The sequence below is a fragment of the Cucumis melo genome, chromosome 7 (assembly GCF_025177605.1).
Source record: "Cucumis melo cultivar AY chromosome 7, USDA_Cmelo_AY_1.0, whole genome shotgun sequence".
Taxonomy (NCBI): Eukaryota; Viridiplantae; Streptophyta; class Magnoliopsida; order Cucurbitales; family Cucurbitaceae; genus Cucumis; species Cucumis melo.
This window is the reverse complement of record NC_066863.1, coordinates 6,137,230-6,156,112: the sequence shown is the minus strand read 5'-3', so window position 1 is coordinate 6,156,112 and position 18,883 is coordinate 6,137,230. Positions and strand designations below refer to the sequence as shown.

Genomic DNA, 18,883 nt, shown 5'->3' with positions numbered 1-18,883 from the left:
GATCAAGTTGTAAGATAGTGTAGGAAAAAACAAGAGAAAGAAACAAGAGTTTTACATAATCGCCAAATTTTAGTTAGATTGTATGTTTTTTTTCGAACTTCTTTTTCTTTACTTTTGTCATTTTTGTCCTTAATCTCAAAATAATTAATTTTTTTGTTTGTTTGTTTGATGATAACAAATTTGATTTTGTGTAGTTGTAATTTTATTATTTTAAAGAGTCCATTGCATAGAGTTTGGAACAATGATTTTGATGCCTTTTGTATAACTTAATCGGCGTTCAAACGAAAAAGATATAATTGAAATAAGCTTTTATTACTTTTTCACTTGTAACCTCTACCCTTCCTTTTATATTTTGAACAATTTAAAGGCTGAAATTAAAATTCCGTTTTTACCTCTCTTCCATCTTTTTATACTTCATCTTCTAAAATTGTTTCAAATTTTACAACTTTGCCATACTCAAAAGTTACAAAAATCAACCATTGTTTCTCTCTCTGCAAGCTTCCAGTTATCAATTTTTTCTCTTATTCTTGAGAGAATTTTTTTATTATTTTATGAAGATCAAATATTGTGAACACACGTGTATGATAATCTTCAACAATATTGTAATGGTTGGATCCTTTTAGAAAGGATCGACTTTGCTCTAAAACTTGAGGAAGGAGCAAAGTGGTAGCTTGACTCTAATCAGCGGAATTCCCAATGCTATGCTTGAAAAAGTAAATATAGGCTAAGCTTTATCGAACCACTATAGAAATTATGATGCCTTTCTCTCTAACTCGCTCTTAATTACTTTTGCATTTAATTTTGATCGCATATTTCTTGTTTGTTGAGATTGATTTAGTATTTTATTACATACTCTTAATCAATATTGTTATTTACCAACAATTAGGATGTTTATTAATTTAATTTAGAATTGCCCCATTAGTTTAGATTGAGCACATTTATTGAAAAATATAATTGAATTCTATTGACACAGCAAGGGTTGTATACTGATCCAACATTTACATGCAGCAATAGATGGTCAGAGGTGTTAAGATTGTTGTCGAAGATGGATGGTTTTCCCAAAAAAGTTTGGAAACTATTATCTCACATCAACACCACAAATAAGATAGATAGTAAGAATGTAGCTTACAAAGAGGTCAACGAGCCTTTAATAGTCCAATAATTAAATTTTACTAACATATTGACAAATATTATGAATAAAGAAATTAGAATTCACACAAATCGGCAAAAATGTTGTAAAATATTTTATTAAAATAATTAATATATGTGAGATGGTGGAAAGAGGGAAATTTAGTTTCCAATTAAATTGAGAAGTTAGGGAATTAGTGGGTATGTAGGAATTTAGATATAGTTTTCCTTATATATATTATATATAGCCAATTAATATACTTCATCCAATCTTCATACAGTCAACCTACTCACTCACACTCTCAATTGGATTAACTTACATGTGCACTTACCTGTCACACTAACTGGATCAGATACAAATGGCTAAATAAATGAGTTGTTAAAGGTAAAAAAAAAAAATTCATGCTAACATTTTTAGTGTTATATTCCTGGGGGACAATGCCATCAATACTCTACCCAAAAAAAATAAAAATATATGAAAATAATAACAATTCTATATTACTTTTTTACATCAAAACAAAACACGGTTATATATAGTATGCACACTAAATTAAAGTTCATAAACACAATATGATATAACATATCAATCCTCGTCGCTATCGTATTGGCACAATGACTCAAGTCCAGTTTTGGTATCATTGCTTTGAAGTTGCAAGCTCTGTTTATTCTCCACCCAAGCAGTCACTTCTGGTTTTTTTTTAACAGAAACTATAACCGGAAAAGATTTCGAAACAAATTTCGTATCAGTAGACGTCCCAACGTTGCCATTTTCACCTGTTCAATAAAGTAACAAAAGAGCAAACACATCAAAATTTGAGCACTCAATCCGTTTATCAACTCAACTGATGCAATCGCATCTCTCACATAGACTATTATTTTACTTATTTTCTTAATTGTAACGCCCCAAAATAGTTAGCAAAGGTAGTACGAATGAAAAGTGTTCCATGTTAAAATACTAAATAAAACCAATATGAGATAGCTCAAATGACAAAGCATAACCCCAAAGGTTCGAATCCTTACTTTGTACATTGTTAAGCTAGAAAAGAAATGAAAGAAAGAAGAGGGAATTGAGAGTGCCTTGAAAGATCTTTATTAGAAAGATGTACAATAGCCTGAAACAGTAAGTAAAATGTTATACTTGTAAAGAGAGTGACAACCATGATTGCACCGGTTAGTGGAATACGACACATGTTGGAACCTCAAGATTGAATAGAGTACCAGAAAAGATCTAGTAATATCTGTTCCCCTTACCGATCAACAAAAGGAAAAAAAAAAAAAACAAGGAGAACCCCACGGTAGATGCTTTTATTCAAAAGGTCGAAGAAGCTTTTCAAATATAGTCAAAATTCGTGGTGTTAACATAAGAACAGCCCTCAAGATTTCGATTATAGTTTCTACTTAATGTCCATGTTCCCACACTCTATCCCTTTTCCAACCTCACACCGCAGCTAACAATGGCTGTTTGGTGGAGCTCCATAGGTTGAAGGACCTTGTGAAATAACCACCCGATTTCTTTACACCTATATTACATATATAATAAAGTGGAGGGAGCAACCAATGAAAAGAGTAATCCCAAATGGCTTTAGCTTTTTCAAAACTGAAAAGAGGTGGGAGGCGGACAACAACCTAAGGTTGGGAAAAATGGGAAAAGGGAATATTGTTGAGATACCTCCTAACAAGAAGACTCAAACACAAGAACACACCAAATAACACTAAAATATAGATTTTTTTTTAAACGGAAACATGCCTATTTATTGATGAGATAATAAATGAGACTTAAGCATAAGGTACAAAAGTATTATACTAAGAGCAAAGAGAGCTAGGGGAAAACATTCGAAGACTAAAACAAAGGCTATACTTAGACAATGTAAAAATTATGGCAACCTAAAAACAAATTCCAACCAAAAATAACGAGTTAAACAAACCACTTAAAAGACAAAACAACAATAAAAAGTTAAATACAAAGCAAAACTTAAAATCTCTCCCAAAAGGAACCCATTTGAATCTAAAATATTGCATGCCCAAATCTTCAAGATGAAAGGTGAAAGAGAAACCCAAGAAGATGCAAACTGGCAGCCTCAAAACTGTCTTGCCAAAATAATCCAATACTCAAATAACCTCTGAAACCAACAAAATCGATAAAGAATCTAAAACTGATGCAGTCGCATAATTCTTAGTTTGAATCTTTGAACTGCCTATGCATTTTCATCAACAGTTTCATAACAGCTATCACTGTACTTTTGTTGCTTAAAATGGTGCAGCTCTAGTCGTCATAATGATATTGGAGGCTCCTTTTCTTGATTACCTTGGAAAAATATTTCAGCAATTTGATTGCTGTGGGTATACTTCTTTTGACACTAATCTTCAGCATCTTATCGTTGAAAATATGTTGCCCACAACAAGCTTCAAGGTGAGAAAAGAGGGGACCGCAAGAGAACAACAGCCATCCTTGCTAAAACTTCACTAAGATGAAAACCACAAACGGCTAAAAAGTAATGATTGATCAATCAATAGGAAACAATTCTTGAGCCCAACTTCTTCAACGAATCTAGGGGGTACTAGTTCTCAATGAAGTGTTATAAGAGACTGTAGGCCCCCAATCTTATTTATGTACAACAGGAGAAATAAGAAGAAACATGAAACCAATGAGGGGGAAACAAGTGGCAGGGGAGAACATGCCCATGAATCCAATCAGGAGGAGGCACGTGGTGGAAGGGAGGAAAGCAAGGAGATCGAAGACCAGCAGGGGGACCCACAGTTAGTTAGTAGTGGGTAATTAAAAGGGGAGCGGGGAGCACAGAGGGGGTACGATTGTTTTGGAGAAAAGGGTAGAGGCTGCCGACTCCTTGGGGAGGAGAGTGCAGAATCCAGGTTTCATCATTTTGTTTTATGTTCTTGTTATGGCTGTCCTTGTGAACGATAGTGTCGTGCTCCTTAGTCTTTTCATTCTACTATATAGTTTTATGTTCTTTTGTTATCACTCCAAGTAAAACGGCTTGTATTTGGTTGGAGTGACTTGTTTTTGGGCTGTAAACTCTTTTTGAAAGTAATAGATAGATAGCTATTTTGAGGTGTCTTAACATTTTGGTATCAGAGCCTGAAACCTGGGCAAGTTCACAACAATGACGAAGGTGGTTAACGTTTGGAAACAGTGGAGCAGGAGATGAAGAGATTGTCGGTGATTGAGGAGAATATAGCGTTGTTGTCCAAAAGCATTGCTGAGATGAACTCACAAATCGACAAACAGTCCCAGCAACAGCAAGTGATCTTGAAGTACATTGAAGGGATCATTAGAGATGACTCGCCGAGAAGAAAAACAGAGGAAGGATCCACCAGCCAAGTCACGACGGCGGGAACAAATCCCCCAACGACAGTTGAAAAACCAAAGGTGGAGACAAAAACAGAGGAAGAACGAACGTGGGATCGAAGTAAGTTTAAAAAAGTTGAGATGTCGGTATTTGATGGAACAGACCCCAACTCTTGGTTGTTCAGAGCGGACCGCTATTTCAAAATACATAACCTATCAGACTCGGAGAAACTTACGGTAGCCGTGATTAGCTTCGACGGCCCAGCACTAGATTGGTATCGGTCACAAGAAGAGCGGGAAGCATTTCCCGGTTGGGATGATTTGAAACAGAAAATGTTAGTGCGGTTCCGAGCGACCAGAGAGGGAACATTGGTGGGCCGATTCTTAACCATCAAACAAGAGACAACCGTCGAAGAATACCGGAATCGCTTCGACAAGCTACTAGCACCGGTGGCTTTCTTGCCCACCGTGGTGTTAGAGGAAACGTTTATGAATGGGCTTAACTCGTGGCTGAAGTCTGAAACCCAGGAGCCCAATGGGCTGGCCCAGATGATGAAGTGGGCCTTAAAAATAGAAAATAGGGAGTTGGTTCGAAAAGAGTGTGGGCTGATCAGCGCTTATGATATTAAAACCACCTACAAAAGTCAACAAACCAAGAATACCGGCTCAGCAGCCGCAAAGGATGGGGCAACCGATGGAAGCTGGCCAATGAGAACGATAACACTGAGAGAGGTGGCCACGGGGGATATCCGTCGGGAGGGGCCCACGAAAAGATTATTTGACGCTGAGTTCCAGACTCGAAGGGAAAAGGGGTTGTGCTTCCGTTGTGGAGAGATACTTCGCGGGACATAGATGCAAGTCCAAAGAGCATAAGGAGCTCCGAATGCTAGTGTTCAAAGAAGGAGGAGAAGAATTGGAGATTGTAGAGGAAGAATTTTTCGATGCCGAAACTGAAATGAAACAAGTTGAAGTCCAGAACGTGGAAAACCTGAACATCGAACTGTCCATCAACTCGGTAGTGGGACTAACCAACCCAGGAACCATGAAAGTAAAAGGAAGGGTTGGAGAAGAAGACATAGTGATATTAATTGATTGTGGGGCGACCCACAACTTCATTGCTGAGAAATTAGCGACCAAACTGGGGCTGACACTGCAGGAGACACCGAACTATGGAGTGATCTTAGGATCTGGAAAGGCAATCAAAGGTAAGGGGGTGTGTCGCGACATAGAAGTACAGATGGAAGGGTGGAAAGTGAACGACAGCTTCCTACCGTTGCAGTTGGGAGGAGTTGACATGATCCTGGGAATGCAATGGTTCCATTCTCTTGGGGTGACGGAAGTCGATTGGAAGAAGCTACTGCTGACTTTCTACCACCAGGGTAAGAAGATTATGATAAGGGGAGACCCGAGTCTCACCAGAACACAGGTGAGTTTGAAGAATGTGATGAAGTCATTGGGGGCAGAAGACTAGGGATTTCTTGTGGAATGTCGAACCATAGATCGTGAGTTGCTGGAGGAATACGAACAGGGAAGAGAACAGGGGAAGGAAGCAGAGGATCCCATAGCCGCCTTGCTCGAAAAATTTGCCAGCGTGTTTGAATGGCCAACAACACTTCCACTGCAGCGCAACATTGACCACCACATCTATCTGAAGAGTGGGGCGGACCCGGTTGAATGTCAGGCCTTACCGGTATGCACACCACCAGAAGGAAGAAATGGAGAGGCTGGTGGATGAAATGCTCTCCTCAGGATTTATACGACCGAGCAAAAACCCGTACTCCAATCCGGTGTTATTGGTAAGAAAGAAAGATGGGAGTTGGAGGTTCTGTGTGGACTACCGGGCCTTAAATAGTGTGACGATCCCAGACAAGTTTTCAATCCCAATTATAGAGGAGTTATTCGATGAACTGAAGGGAGCTAGCATCTTCTCCAAGATAGACCTCAAAGCAGGATACCATCAGATACGGATGTGCCCCGAAGATATAGAGAAGACCGCATTCAGAACTTATGAAGGGCACTACAAATTTTTAGTAATGTCGTTCGGATTGACTAATGCACCATCAACGTTTCAGGCATTAAAAAATCAGGAGTTCAAACCATATCTGAAAAGGTTTGTTCTTGTCTTTTTTGATGATATTCTAGTTTACAGTCAAGGATTTGGAGTCGGGGCGGTGTTGACTCAATGTCGGAAGCCAATAGCTTATTTCAGCAAGACACTATGTATGCGAGATAGGGCGCGGCTGGTGTATGAAAGGGAGTTAATCGCAGTGGTTTTTGCAGTACAAAGATGGCAGCCGTACCTGTTAGGGAGGAAGTTCACGGTGAAGACAGACCAACGATCATTGAAATTTCTGTTGGAACAACGGGTCACACAGCCCCAATACCAAAGGTGGATAGCGAAACTCTTGGGATATTCGTTTGAGGTGGTCTACCAGCCGGGATTGGAGAATAAGGCAGTAGACGCCTTGACCAGGATTCCCCCAACCGTGCAGTTGAACCAAATCACAACCCCCACATTGATAGATGTGGAGATCATCAAAGAAGAAATAAGGAAGGTTCCCACACTGCAGGAGATCATAAGGTTGATAGAGGAACAAGGGATGGAGATACCACATTATACCCTACAACAAGGGGTGCTGAAGTTTAAGGGAGGTTGGTGATTCCAAGTAACTCCACATTGCCGCCGACAGTCTTGCACACCTATCATGACTCAGTTTTCGGGGGACACTCGGGTTTCTTAAGAACCTATAAAAGACTGACCGAGGAACTTTACTGGAAAGGAATGAAGAACATCTAGAAATATTGTGATGAGTGCGCGATATGCCAGCGAAATAAGACTTCAGCATTGTCACCAGCAGGGTTGCTGATGCCACTGGAAATTCCAGACGTGATATGGAGTGACATCTCCATGGATTTCATCGAAGGGCTGCCTAAATCCAAGGGATGGGATGTGATACTAGTGGTGGTGGATAGGCTAAGTAAATATGGCCACTTTTTGATGTTGAAGCATCCATTCACAGCCAAGGTTGTGGCCGAAACGTTTGTAAAGGAAGTCGTCAAGCTCCATGGGTACAGGGACAAGGTCTTCCTAAGTCATTTCTGGAAGGAACTTTTTCGTTTAGCAAGCACCAAGCTGAACCAAAGCTCTTCCTATCATCCCCAATCGGATGGTCAGACCAAGGTGGCAAACAAGAGTGTTGAGACATATTTCAGATGCTTTTGTGGGGAGAGACCGCACGAGTGGAGCCAATGGATACACTCGGCAGAGTATTGGTACAATATTACCTATCATAGTTCGAGCGGAATCACCCCCTTTCAAAGTACTTCGGCCCTTATCGGATCATAGAGAGAATCGGAGAAGTAGCATACAGGCTAGAACTCCCTAATGTCGCAGCTATTCATCCCGTGTTCCACGTGTCACAATTAAAGAAGGCTGTAGGGAGAGGAGAAACTGTTCAACCATTGAACCCTTATATGAATGAAAATCACGAATGGATCACACAACCCGAAGAAGTCTACAGCTATCGCAAGAACCCAGCCATTAAAGAATGGGAGGCCTTGATCAGTTGGAAAGGGCTACCGCCCCACGAAGCAACATGGGAGAACTGCGCCGATATGAAATATCAGTTTCTGGAATTCCACCTTGAGGACAAGGTGGATTTGGAAGAGGAGAGTGATGCTAGGCCCCCAATCTTATTTACGTACAACAGGAGAAATAAGAAGAAACATGAAACCAATGAGGGAAAAACAAGTGGCAGGGGAGAACATGCCCATGAATCCTATCAGGAGGAGACACGTGGTGGAAGGGAGGAAAGCAAGGAGATCGGGGACCAGCAAGGGGGCCCACAGTTAGTTAGTAGTGGGTAATTAAAAGGGGAGCAGGGGAGCACAGAGGGGGTACGATTGTTTTGGATAAAAGGGTAGAGGCTGCCGACTCCTTGGGGAGGAGAGTGCAGAATCCACGTTTCATCATTTTGTTTTATGTTCTTGTTATGGCTGTGTCCTTGTGAACGATAGTGTCGTGCTCCTTAGTCTTTTCATTCTACTATATAGTTTTATGTTCTTTTGTTATCACTCCAAGTAGAACGGCTTGTATTTGGTTGGAGTGACTTGTTTTTGGGCTGTAAACTCTTTTTGAAAGTAATAAACAGATAGCTATTTTGAGGTGTCTTAACAGAGACTTGAATCCCGATTTCTTTATTGCAACCTTCAAACCTCGCAAAGTAACCGATTACTAAGCCAAAGGGTGACTAAAACCAGATCTCAAACGAAAACTAGTTTGCATTTTTCTACTGTCGACTTTAAATGGCCGGAATTTCCCAAAGTTTAGATTGAGAGGGGTTTCCAGAGGTTTAATTACCATCATTCAATTTCTCTCTATCTAAAACAAATCGTTGAGATTAGTTTCTAAGGGTTCCTTCAAAGAATGATCCCCCAACTCATCTAGCTTCCCCAATTGATCATCTTCAACACTACTCATAATAAAAGGAGATTCGAAATTTGAGTCACATTTCCTCTTGGATGGAGGTCTGGAGTTTAGCAAGGAAAGCCTCTAAAAACTTTTTTGAGGAAGGTAGGTAAAAAACAGAATATTTAAATGGTGGATGACAAGATCTTTGAGGAACTGACCCAATTGAAAGAGAAGGAACTTGAATCCGTGTGCAATTAACCTCCAAAGAATTGGGGTTACGAACTATCGCCAAGTTTTCCTTCAAGGCATTAATCACCAAATCTCTATATCAATGAGTGTCCGAACCAGTTTAGGCGCAACTCGACTAATCTCACGGGACAACCCGCCTACAATATTGGAGTGTCAAGGTAATTCGTAGAAAATTGATTCTTAGGTAGATGGTCACAATGGATCGAATCCATGACCTCTTACCACTAGACCAATCCATGATAGGTTATTATTGTCCAATTTTCTACTCCCATATGACACTAACGGAGGTGGTGGTCTGCCAAACACACTTTAAAACAAGGTAGACATTAATGATGCATGAAATGTGGTATTATATCACAACTCCGCCCATGGAATGTATTGATTCAATTTAGTCGGTTGTTCATTGCAGAAACAGCAAAGATAAGTTTCCAAACACCAGTTGACACTCTTCGTTTGCCCATCCGTCTGAGGTGGAACGTTGTGCTTCTCATAGGGTAGTACCCATGGTTGAGAATAACTCCTTCCATAAATTACTCAAAAATGTTTTATCACAAACCATGATAGACTTCAAGACCCATGCTTACTTATCAGTCTCTCAATAAAAATTTCAAAAACTTGTTTGTCTGTGAAGGGGTGTGTAAGTGAGATGAAATGGGCAAATTTACTAAGCCCGTCATTACACCCATTATGTGAAGGGGTGTGTAAGTGTGATGAAATGGGCAAATTTACTAAGCCTGTCACTACACGCATTATGGAATTGGGTCTCCCTAATTTCGACAATCCTTCGATAAAGTCCATGGTCCAATCCTCCAAAATTAACTCAAGTACGGGCAGCGGCTGTAAGAGGCCAGCTAGGGTTGTAGCATCAGTCTTGTTTCTCTAGCAAATTTCGCATTGCTCTACATATTTCTTAATTTCATGTTTCATTCCTAGCCAATGTAGTTCACCACTCATCCTCTTATAGGTCCGAAGAAAACCTAAGTGTCCCCCTAAGACAGTATCATGGAAGGTGTGTAATAGAGATGGTATAAGAACTGAAGTCTTAGGAAGTACTAACCTCCCTTTGTATAATAGCTGCTGATTCACACCCATTGATAATTTGGCTTTCCCTTAGGGTCCACTTCCAATTTCTTCACTATTTTCTACATCTCCTCATCCTTCCACACTTCTTCAAGCACAGTTTCTACATCCACAATACTCGAGGGCATTAAGACTGTCAGTTCCAACCGCTTTGTTTTGCAGCCCCGCTTGATATAATATCTCAATGTTGTAACCCAATAATTTCATTAACCATTTACGGAACTGTAGATATCACCCATGAGGAATTTCAAAGCTTTCTGGTCAAATACCACCCTGAACTTCCTGCCCAAAAAATAATGTCACCAATTCTGCACTGCCGTCGCTATTGCCATAAGTTTTCTTCTATAGATGGACTTCATTTGGGCCCTAGGTGATGGTTTCTGACTGTAGTAAGCGATGGGTTTAGCATACTGACTAAGCACGGCCCCCAGTCCCACTCTCGATGCATCTGTTTCTATGGTGAAATGAAGAGAGAAATCAGACAGAGCCAACACTAGGACTGTTACAATGGCGTGTTTCAATGGTGTGTTTTGATTGTTCAAAAGCCTTGGTTGCCTCTTCGTTCTAGTTGAAAACATTTTTTTGTAGCAGTTTGGTCAATGGGGTTGCAATATCTCCATACCCCTTCACAAACCTCCTGCAATATCGGGTTAACCCCAAAAACCCAAGTAGTTCTATCAAATCTTTAGGTTGTGGCCAGCTAATCATAGCTTTTACTTTCTCACCATCTGCTTCCTCCCCTTTTTGATATCTAATGGCCCAGGTATTGGATCCTCGTATTCCCAAAAACACATTTCTATCGATTTCGAAAACAATTTATTATCTTTGAGGATGTTAAAAGACCACCCTAAGATGTTTCTCATTTTCAGTTATATCTGTACTATAGACCAAAATGACGTCGAAGAAAACCAACACAAATCATCTTAGGAACGGCTGAAATACGTGGTTCATTAAGGATTGAAAGGTAGCCAATGCATTGGTCAACTCAAATGGCATAACTAAAAACTCATAGTGACCCTCATGAGTTCAAAACGCAGTTTTCTCTACATCGCTCTCTTTCATTCTTATTTGATGATACCTCGAACACAGGTCTAAATTAGAGAAGACAGCAACCCCATGTAATTCATCTAATTTCTTCAATCACTGGTATCGGGAACTTGTCCACTACTGTTACTTGGGATGGTTAACACAAAAACACCACCCTCTATCTTTCTTTTTTACCAGAAGTACCGGACTCAAGAATGAACTCACACGGCCAATGATCCTAGCCTATAGCATCTCCCATTACTAATTTCTCAATTTCAACCTTCTGGATATATCCATATTTGTACGATCTAACATTTATTAGTTGTTGTCCTTCAGAGTTAAGATATGATGGTTAGTAGTCCTTTTTGGAGGCAAGCCCTTCAACAACTCAAAGATAGTTTCATTTTGCTCCAACAATGCTCGGATTAACGAAAGTTCTTCACCATCCCCTTTTTCACTAGTTTCTTCCACTCAACTTTCTGTTTCAATTTCCAAATTGTGAAATTCGTCTAAGAATCCTTGATCATCTTCTTCCTATGTCTTGGCGAGTGATTTCAATGAACATTCAACCTTCATTAGGGATGGGTCCCCTTTTAACAATCACTAGGTTCCACCAGCCCTAAACGTCATTGTCATGAACGGCCAATGTACCCCCATGAACCCATCATGAGTAGCCACTGCATTCCCAAAATTACATCCATATTTCCCAATTCAATCGCTAAAAAGTTGGCCACAATAATTATATCAACCAAAACCACTTCAACTCTTCTACAAATGCCGCTTCCTTCTCGCATTGTTTCATCCCCAATTGTCACCCCGAATTTTGACTCTTCTATATTGGGTAAGTTCAATTCGTCCACTAATTGTTGGTGGATAAAATTATGGGTTGCTATGCTATTAATCAACACTATCAAGTGTTGGCCCTTTACCCAACCCCGCAATTTCATCACTCCCTTTGCAGAAAATCCCAAAATGGACAGTAGCGCTACTTCTATCTTACCTGGTACTTCCAATGAAGTCAATTCTACCAATTTCATTTCTTCATCCATGGTCGTAATTTACTCACCCAAATCCGCCAAAACCTCAATCTCTTCTTCTTCGTTCATGATAAACATCAGTTCGCAATTCTCCCTTACCTTGCAACAATGGTCGTGGGAGTAGTTGTTGCAACAAAAACACATCCATTTATCCAACCATGCCCTAAATTCACAATCTAAGAGACTCTTCACCGGTGGTTCTCTCTTTACGCCTCCAAATTTCATCGAAACCACCTTCCCTCTCTACTATCTTCGGTGGGATTTCCCTTCAAGAGGGCTTAATACCTTTCCTTCTTCCTTGATGCCTTGCGATGGTTGTACAAATCCTTCCATAGATGAGTTTCCAATTGTAATCTGATGGGAGGTTTCATATTCAATAACCATCATGAGTGTTTCCTATTTTTCTGACCCTTTCTCGGCTGATTCTTCTTCCTCAATTTTTTTGGTTGCTAGTCTACTTTCTTCTTTTTCTTTATCCCTTTGCAGTGATACAGCAAGCTTTTGTTGCAATGATCTAACATCCCTCATACTTTCCAACAAGATTTTCATCCTCCGTTCACAATCCAAATCGATGGCTCTAACACCAATCTTTTAGGATAACACCTAACAAGGAGACTCAAGAACAAAAGAACACACCAAAGAACACTAAAATAAAGAATTTTGTAGTGGGATTTACTTGATTGGGAAATTGGGGAGAGTCCAGCCCTCTCAAAAGGCCAGGGGTTGCTTGTTACTTGTTCTTGTGGTATTCCAGCATATATTTCATATATTTTCACATTTGATTGTTCTTTAACTGTTCTTGAGTTCCTCCTTTTGTTCTTGAGATAATTCTTGTTAGGTGGGATCCTAACACAATATCGAGAAGAAATGACAATATATCTCAAATATTCAACAGGGCGGAGAATCCTCTTCCAAATTCCCCCATTAGAAAAACCTTGACAAAATTCTTCACACCTTTCCCCACCCCTCTCCTACTATACGTAGCAAAAAGACCTAACAAACTATTTACTAAAATGCCCCCAACTAAAACCATATTAATATTCGCCGTACTCCTTTATTCTATAACTAGGAATCTCATAGAGGTGAGCGTGGGTTGAGGACCAATAGGAGAGAGAAATGGGATTAGAAGAGATTTTTTATTATTTTTCTTGACACAATAACTACAAAAATATTATAAAAATAAATATCTTTACCTTAGCACATATATATACTAGTCCATAACACAAGTGATGCATATGACATTTATAGTTTATTTTTAGTGCATGGAGAAAAAAATTTAAAAGATTATAACTAATAAGTAATAATATATTTTATGTCCATTCCAAAATGTCTCTACTTTAAATCGTAATGTTCCATATTTATGATATTGTTTCTTAAAAAAGGAGTTCGTTAATTATTCCATTCAAGATATTTACCTCAACTGGAATGTTTTTCTCAATCAAGACTAACCGTTGCTGCACCAGATCCACTGCATTGCAGATTTCACAGTCTGAAGCCTCGAAGTTTTGAAGGATCGGCCTTTTGTAAGTTTTTAATTTTTAGATTGTTTTATTGGGTCCTTTTCTGTTTTTTCTGGTCACGTTTTTCCTATTTTTCTGGACCCTTGTAATAGGCTGGAAGTTATTATTATTGTTCCTCCATTGGTTTTTTGCCTTTATGTTTTTTGGGGATATGATGCTTGGCGCTAAGGGGGTGTCAACCTAGTTGAGATGTCTGGGTGCGCCTCCCAATCCCCCTACGACTCCCTCGATTATACTTTGAGTCCTTATTAATAAAGAAGCTTCGTCCCCTTTAAAGAAAAAAAATGATCTAGATCATACTGATACATAAAAGAATACACCATTTCACATGTAACCACCTCGACTCAAATCATTGTGACGCAAGACATACGAATTATGAAGACTTGTACAAGCAAAGCAGGGATGTAAAGACTCTCATCCTAGTCTCTTTTATATATAGTATAGATATAGATATATAGATAGATTCATGAATAAAGAAGTTTTCATAGAAAAGAGTTTGAAAGAATACACAGGTAAACAACGAGGAAGACCCACAAGAAGGAGATTCAACCAAAAGCCCACGACAAAGCATTAAATTCAATACGGGAAAAAGACCACTCGAAGAATTCTCAACCCCTCTAAAAACTCTACTGTTCCTCTCGACCCAAAGGTTCCACAAAAGAGCACACAACATGACTTGCCACAAGAAACAACCTTTCTCACGAAATCTAGCCAAAATGAAGCCAAACTCCTCAAAGACCAACTGCAAACCAAATAAGCAAGATCACAGCTCCAAAATATATGAATAAGATCTTTTGCCTCCCTCCTACAAACAACGTAAGACCACAAACCAGACAAATTGGGCACTTTGCTCAACACCCAATCCAACTTGTGAACTATTATGTGGATAACATATCAAGTAAAAAATCTTAGCCTTCTTGATAATTTTTCACTTCTGCAACAAGGCAAAAACCCAGAACTCACACGGAGGACTGCCAAGAAAAGAGGAGTTGCACAAAAAACCATCAATTGAGCAAACTCCAACCACAAACATCTGGATTACAACGAGACTTCCCAATTCAAGGAAAGAATAGCAATAATATTTGCCATTTCCTTATCGGACAAACTACAATAAAATCCAAAGAATGGGGAAAGATAGCAACAAATGATTGATTCCTCATTGAGGATGAAAGGTAAAAACATGGAAAAAGAGAGCAGTTAATAGGGTTATCCCTAATCCACTTATCCTCCCGAAAACTGTTTCCTTCCCATCCCCACAGAACACAAGAAGAAAGGAGAAGATAAAAGGTGAATCTTTGTGATGCCTTTCAAGAGTTTCACCATATGCCTTTGTTTCACCTCCCTTCAAGATGGGGTCGTTTTGAGAAAGAAAAGCACAGATATAAACTGACTTGTTTAGAGGAAAAAGACGCATCTGAGATCGTATCCCAATCCCTTGTAAACTCTAATTTCCTACCTTAAACTAAGTGCTACCAACTTGAAATTCCACACCTGCAAACCAAAATCATCTTGATTTTCCTCCCCATGAGAACCCCTCATTCCTCAGCAACAATCTTCCTTATAAGAAACATGAAAGGATTAAAAAAGGAGAGAACAAACAGCCTAGGGGTTGGGATAAGAGGTAGAGAGAATCCCCTCCCAAAGGAACTATAAGAACGCTCGTTGAAAAGTTCCTTACTAACTATTCTTTTACCATTTTCCCACTTTTGAATTGGAAAGGCCTTCCTATTAACTGTAACCTTTTCATGAAGAGAGAAAAGAATAAAGAAGATCCTTTTATACCCAGCACTAGCTTCTACCAAAAACTTTTTCTCGCAATATTGAGAGAAGGGACAAATCAATTAAAGATTGGTATATATTTGTAACATTCACACCATTTTCCCAATATATTCCTTAGAAAAGTATAAAGGTAGGGTACCTTCACCCATGCGGCTATGGAGAAAATCAGCTTTTGTTGAAGTACTGGTAGGATCATGAGGAGATCCTTCAGAAACCCTTAGCTTCTGCAATCCAAATGGATTGAAATGCTAATGAGAAAAGGCACATTCAAATTTGAATGCTACAAATAGGTTTAAATAGCAATCTTCTATGCAAAGAAATAATACAAATACTTTAAAATTCAATAGCAGGGACAAGTCTCAAACATACTCCACTTTTTAGTCCTTATCCTCCGCAAATTAAGATATACACTAAAATGAAGTTCATGCTAGCAAACAAAAAAAGAAACAAGTAGCAATTTTGTTATATACTTCACTTAAAGATTCACAATTAGATAGAAATGCCTATGAGAAAAGGCAAATGCATTTTTCTAGAAGGCATATGCATGTTTGAATGCTCCAATGACGTTTAGTTGGCACAAATAGTATCTTTATGCATATTTAAATTACTTTTGAGTTTTGACAACCCTGAAAATTAATCCTAATCACCAGATTTACCTTTGATTAAAAACTGCAGAAATAGTTAACATGTCGAGGAGTTAAGAATAAGCTAAATAGTTGAGATTCTCAAAGACCCTATCCGGTTTACAAATGTCTCACACCTCTAATGTTCACTATTCATCCAAACCTTCATATAAGGAATAGGAAAGAACTTCATTTATTACTTTATTACCTTTGCTTTAAAGTCCGATGCTATATCATTGTTGGTCAAATGCTGAACAGAATGACTACCATCATCAAATTCATCATCTGAAATTCTTCTAACATAACTGTTTGAGTTCTGCAGAAGGGTATTGACAAAAGCATATGAAAAATTTTAATTCCAAGGAAACAAAAAGAAACAACTGTAAATGGTTTCAATGGAAGATGAAAAACATATAGGAAAAATGAACTCACATTGAAGACTATTGATTTTATCAGTGCTTCATCTTCTTCTTCTAACTTCTTTTCCTGCAAAGTGTATATTGCTCAATATGTTAAAATAGTTAAGATGATGCTCGAAATTAAAAGACAGAATCAAGGCTTCTGTTTTCAATATTTTATCACATACATTTCATGTCAAACTGTTTTCATGAAGGCAGTGCTATACATACCTTTTCAGCAGCAGTTCGTTGCAAAGCCACAAGCATTGAATCAATACTCACAGTTGCGTGTCTCGACTGCAGAACAAACACCCACCAAGTTATTTTAAAAAATAAACTATACTTTATAATTGAATATGTTAAAATCAAGAAACAAATTAGAATCTTGTTCAAAGCCACAACTCCAAGAAAGCAATCACAACCCAAGAATCTTAGTAACAAAACAAAGGGTAATAAAACAAAAACCTTCATAGACTTCATCTCATCCAAAGCAGCAAGAATGTCCATCTCCCGTTTGGAATCCAAGGTTCTATTCTCCAAAGATTTCATTGGGTCCCCCATCTCTTCCGCATTCCTTTTGTGTTTCTCCTTCTCAGAAGCTTCATCTTCCTCACGCCATGGTTCGAAATTACGTGTGGCTCCTGATTCTACAACGTAGTCTGAGTTTTGGGGGTCTGTTTTAATGGTAAGCTCAGCAGAACATCTGGTACACTTGAAGTAGAACCTAAAAATTTGAATTCCCAAATATGTCTGAAATAAAAGGAAAAAAATACATGAGAAATCAGAAAATCAATTACAAAAGGAATAAACATCTTTTAGGTTAAAAATATAAAAAATATATAAAAGGGATTCCCTTGCCTCACCAATGACGTCCTCCTTGCGAGAATTGAACTTTGTGCCCTTGTATATGTAATTACCACAAGTATTGCACCGGATGCTCATAGGAAGCATCATACGAACCTTCATTTGCTGGTTTTTGGGTCTACGAACCCTTGGTAGCTTTGACGGATCAAAATCCGGTGGGTAGTATTTGTTAAGCACCTTCCTCTCACCCATTTTATCTCACTTCAAAGGGAAAGGAGAAGGGTGTATCACTCTGTACCTAGCACGTCACAGAAACCATGGAGATTTATATGCCATATTTTGAAGTAATGCACTTAAGAAAAGACATTATTCAAATAATGAATTTTACAAATGGAAAACCTAATTAATTCAACTACTCAAGAGCAAAATGAAAAAAAAATCATCACCCAACTAAAGCATCGTGATTTATATTTTATGACAACAAATTCCCCCTATTAAGGAATAACAAACTCACAAATTCCCCTATCAAGAAATATTGAACTCATAAACATGATACCTATCTCATCCTAAAAAGTTTTTCAAACTCAAAACAACCTAAGATGCTTAGTAAATACAATTTCAACAACAACCAGCGACTTGCAAACTCAAAATCAACCTAAAAAGAGACATTCAAATAATAGTAAAATTGAAATTTTGACATAGATATCTACATCAATACTTTAATCCTCAAATATAAGATGCTTACTAAATACAATTTTTCAAGGAACTTCTTTCATTCTTGTTCAGACATATAACGACATGATTAGTTATATATTAAACTTTTCAGCCTCACAACTCATTTTAGAAGGTTTAACAGAGAGGAGGGAGGTAGGGGTCGAGGAGGCCACATGTTTTAGGTTTCCACATGCGGCCACGCCATGTTAGGCTAGGCGGCGTCAAAGTACGACGCGGCGCCCTGAGGCCGCGTCTTTTCATTGCTTGGAAAGGTTATTTCTTTATAACTTTCGTTTTTAGTCATACTCATCTATCCACTTGGCAATCGCATTATTCAAGTTAAGAATGCCGCAAAAGTTAAACGAACAACTAAAAAAGTGTATATCTTTTTAAATGATAAAACCCTACTTCTAATATGAATCATTAAATAACAAAACAACCTATGAGATTAATTAACAAATCACACAATCAATCCCTTCTTTAAAAAAATCCAATTTATCTATGAACGGTGTGTAAATTTGACTTGTACGCTTAAATCATCAACTAGAAGAAGTAATGAAAGATTGAAAACAAAGAAATTCAAAACAAACCCGAGAGAGAAGGGAGGCCAGAAGACGAAAGTTGCAGACTTCGAATGGGAATTAGGGCTTCTGGTTCTTCAACGGCTGAGTGAAAAGAGAGAAGAGTGAGGATGAAACCTAATTTATTTATAGTGCCGTTTAAAATAGGGCTCGGTTCGAAACTATAGGGCTTCGGATTTAGGCCCAAATTGGGGAATTTGGACAAAGTGGTTTTGGAATTTTTGTT

General features: G+C 38.5%; 2 protein-coding genes across 6 annotated transcripts in view; both read right to left on the bottom strand.

The window, feature by feature from the left end:
* Nucleotides 1-18,798, bottom strand: part of LOC103503055 (40S ribosomal protein S15a-1) — a 55,650-nt gene extending 36,852 nt beyond the window's left edge. The window contains exon 1 of the mRNA XM_051088034.1: nucleotides 18,667-18,798. The gene's annotated coding sequence lies outside the window, so the exon portion shown is untranslated. The remainder of the gene's footprint in view (nucleotides 1-18,666) is intronic.
* On the bottom strand, nucleotides 1,515-18,805 carry LOC103504362 (uncharacterized). Of its 5 annotated transcripts, none has more exons than XM_051088024.1 (8): nucleotides 18,667-18,805; nucleotides 17,417-17,660; nucleotides 17,024-17,308; nucleotides 16,790-16,855; nucleotides 16,593-16,646; nucleotides 16,369-16,476; nucleotides 15,677-15,761; nucleotides 1,515-1,902 (listed from the first exon to the last, which is right to left on the bottom strand). In XM_051088024.1, exons 2-8 carry the CDS (start codon nucleotides 17,612-17,614, stop codon nucleotides 1,712-1,714), a joined length of 987 nt encoding a protein of 328 aa, XP_050943981.1. In that variant the 5' UTR covers nucleotides 17,615-17,660; nucleotides 18,667-18,805; the 3' UTR covers nucleotides 1,515-1,711. The 5 variants fall into 5 exon arrangements, 4 of the variants coding, with proteins under 4 accessions (XP_050943981.1, XP_050943982.1, XP_050943983.1 ...); XM_051088025.1 differs by having other exon boundaries at nucleotides 17,417-17,654; nucleotides 18,667-18,802; XR_007822665.1 differs by having other exon boundaries at nucleotides 1,666-1,902; nucleotides 13,654-15,761.
* Between the last annotated feature and the right edge of the window lie 78 nt (nucleotides 18,806-18,883).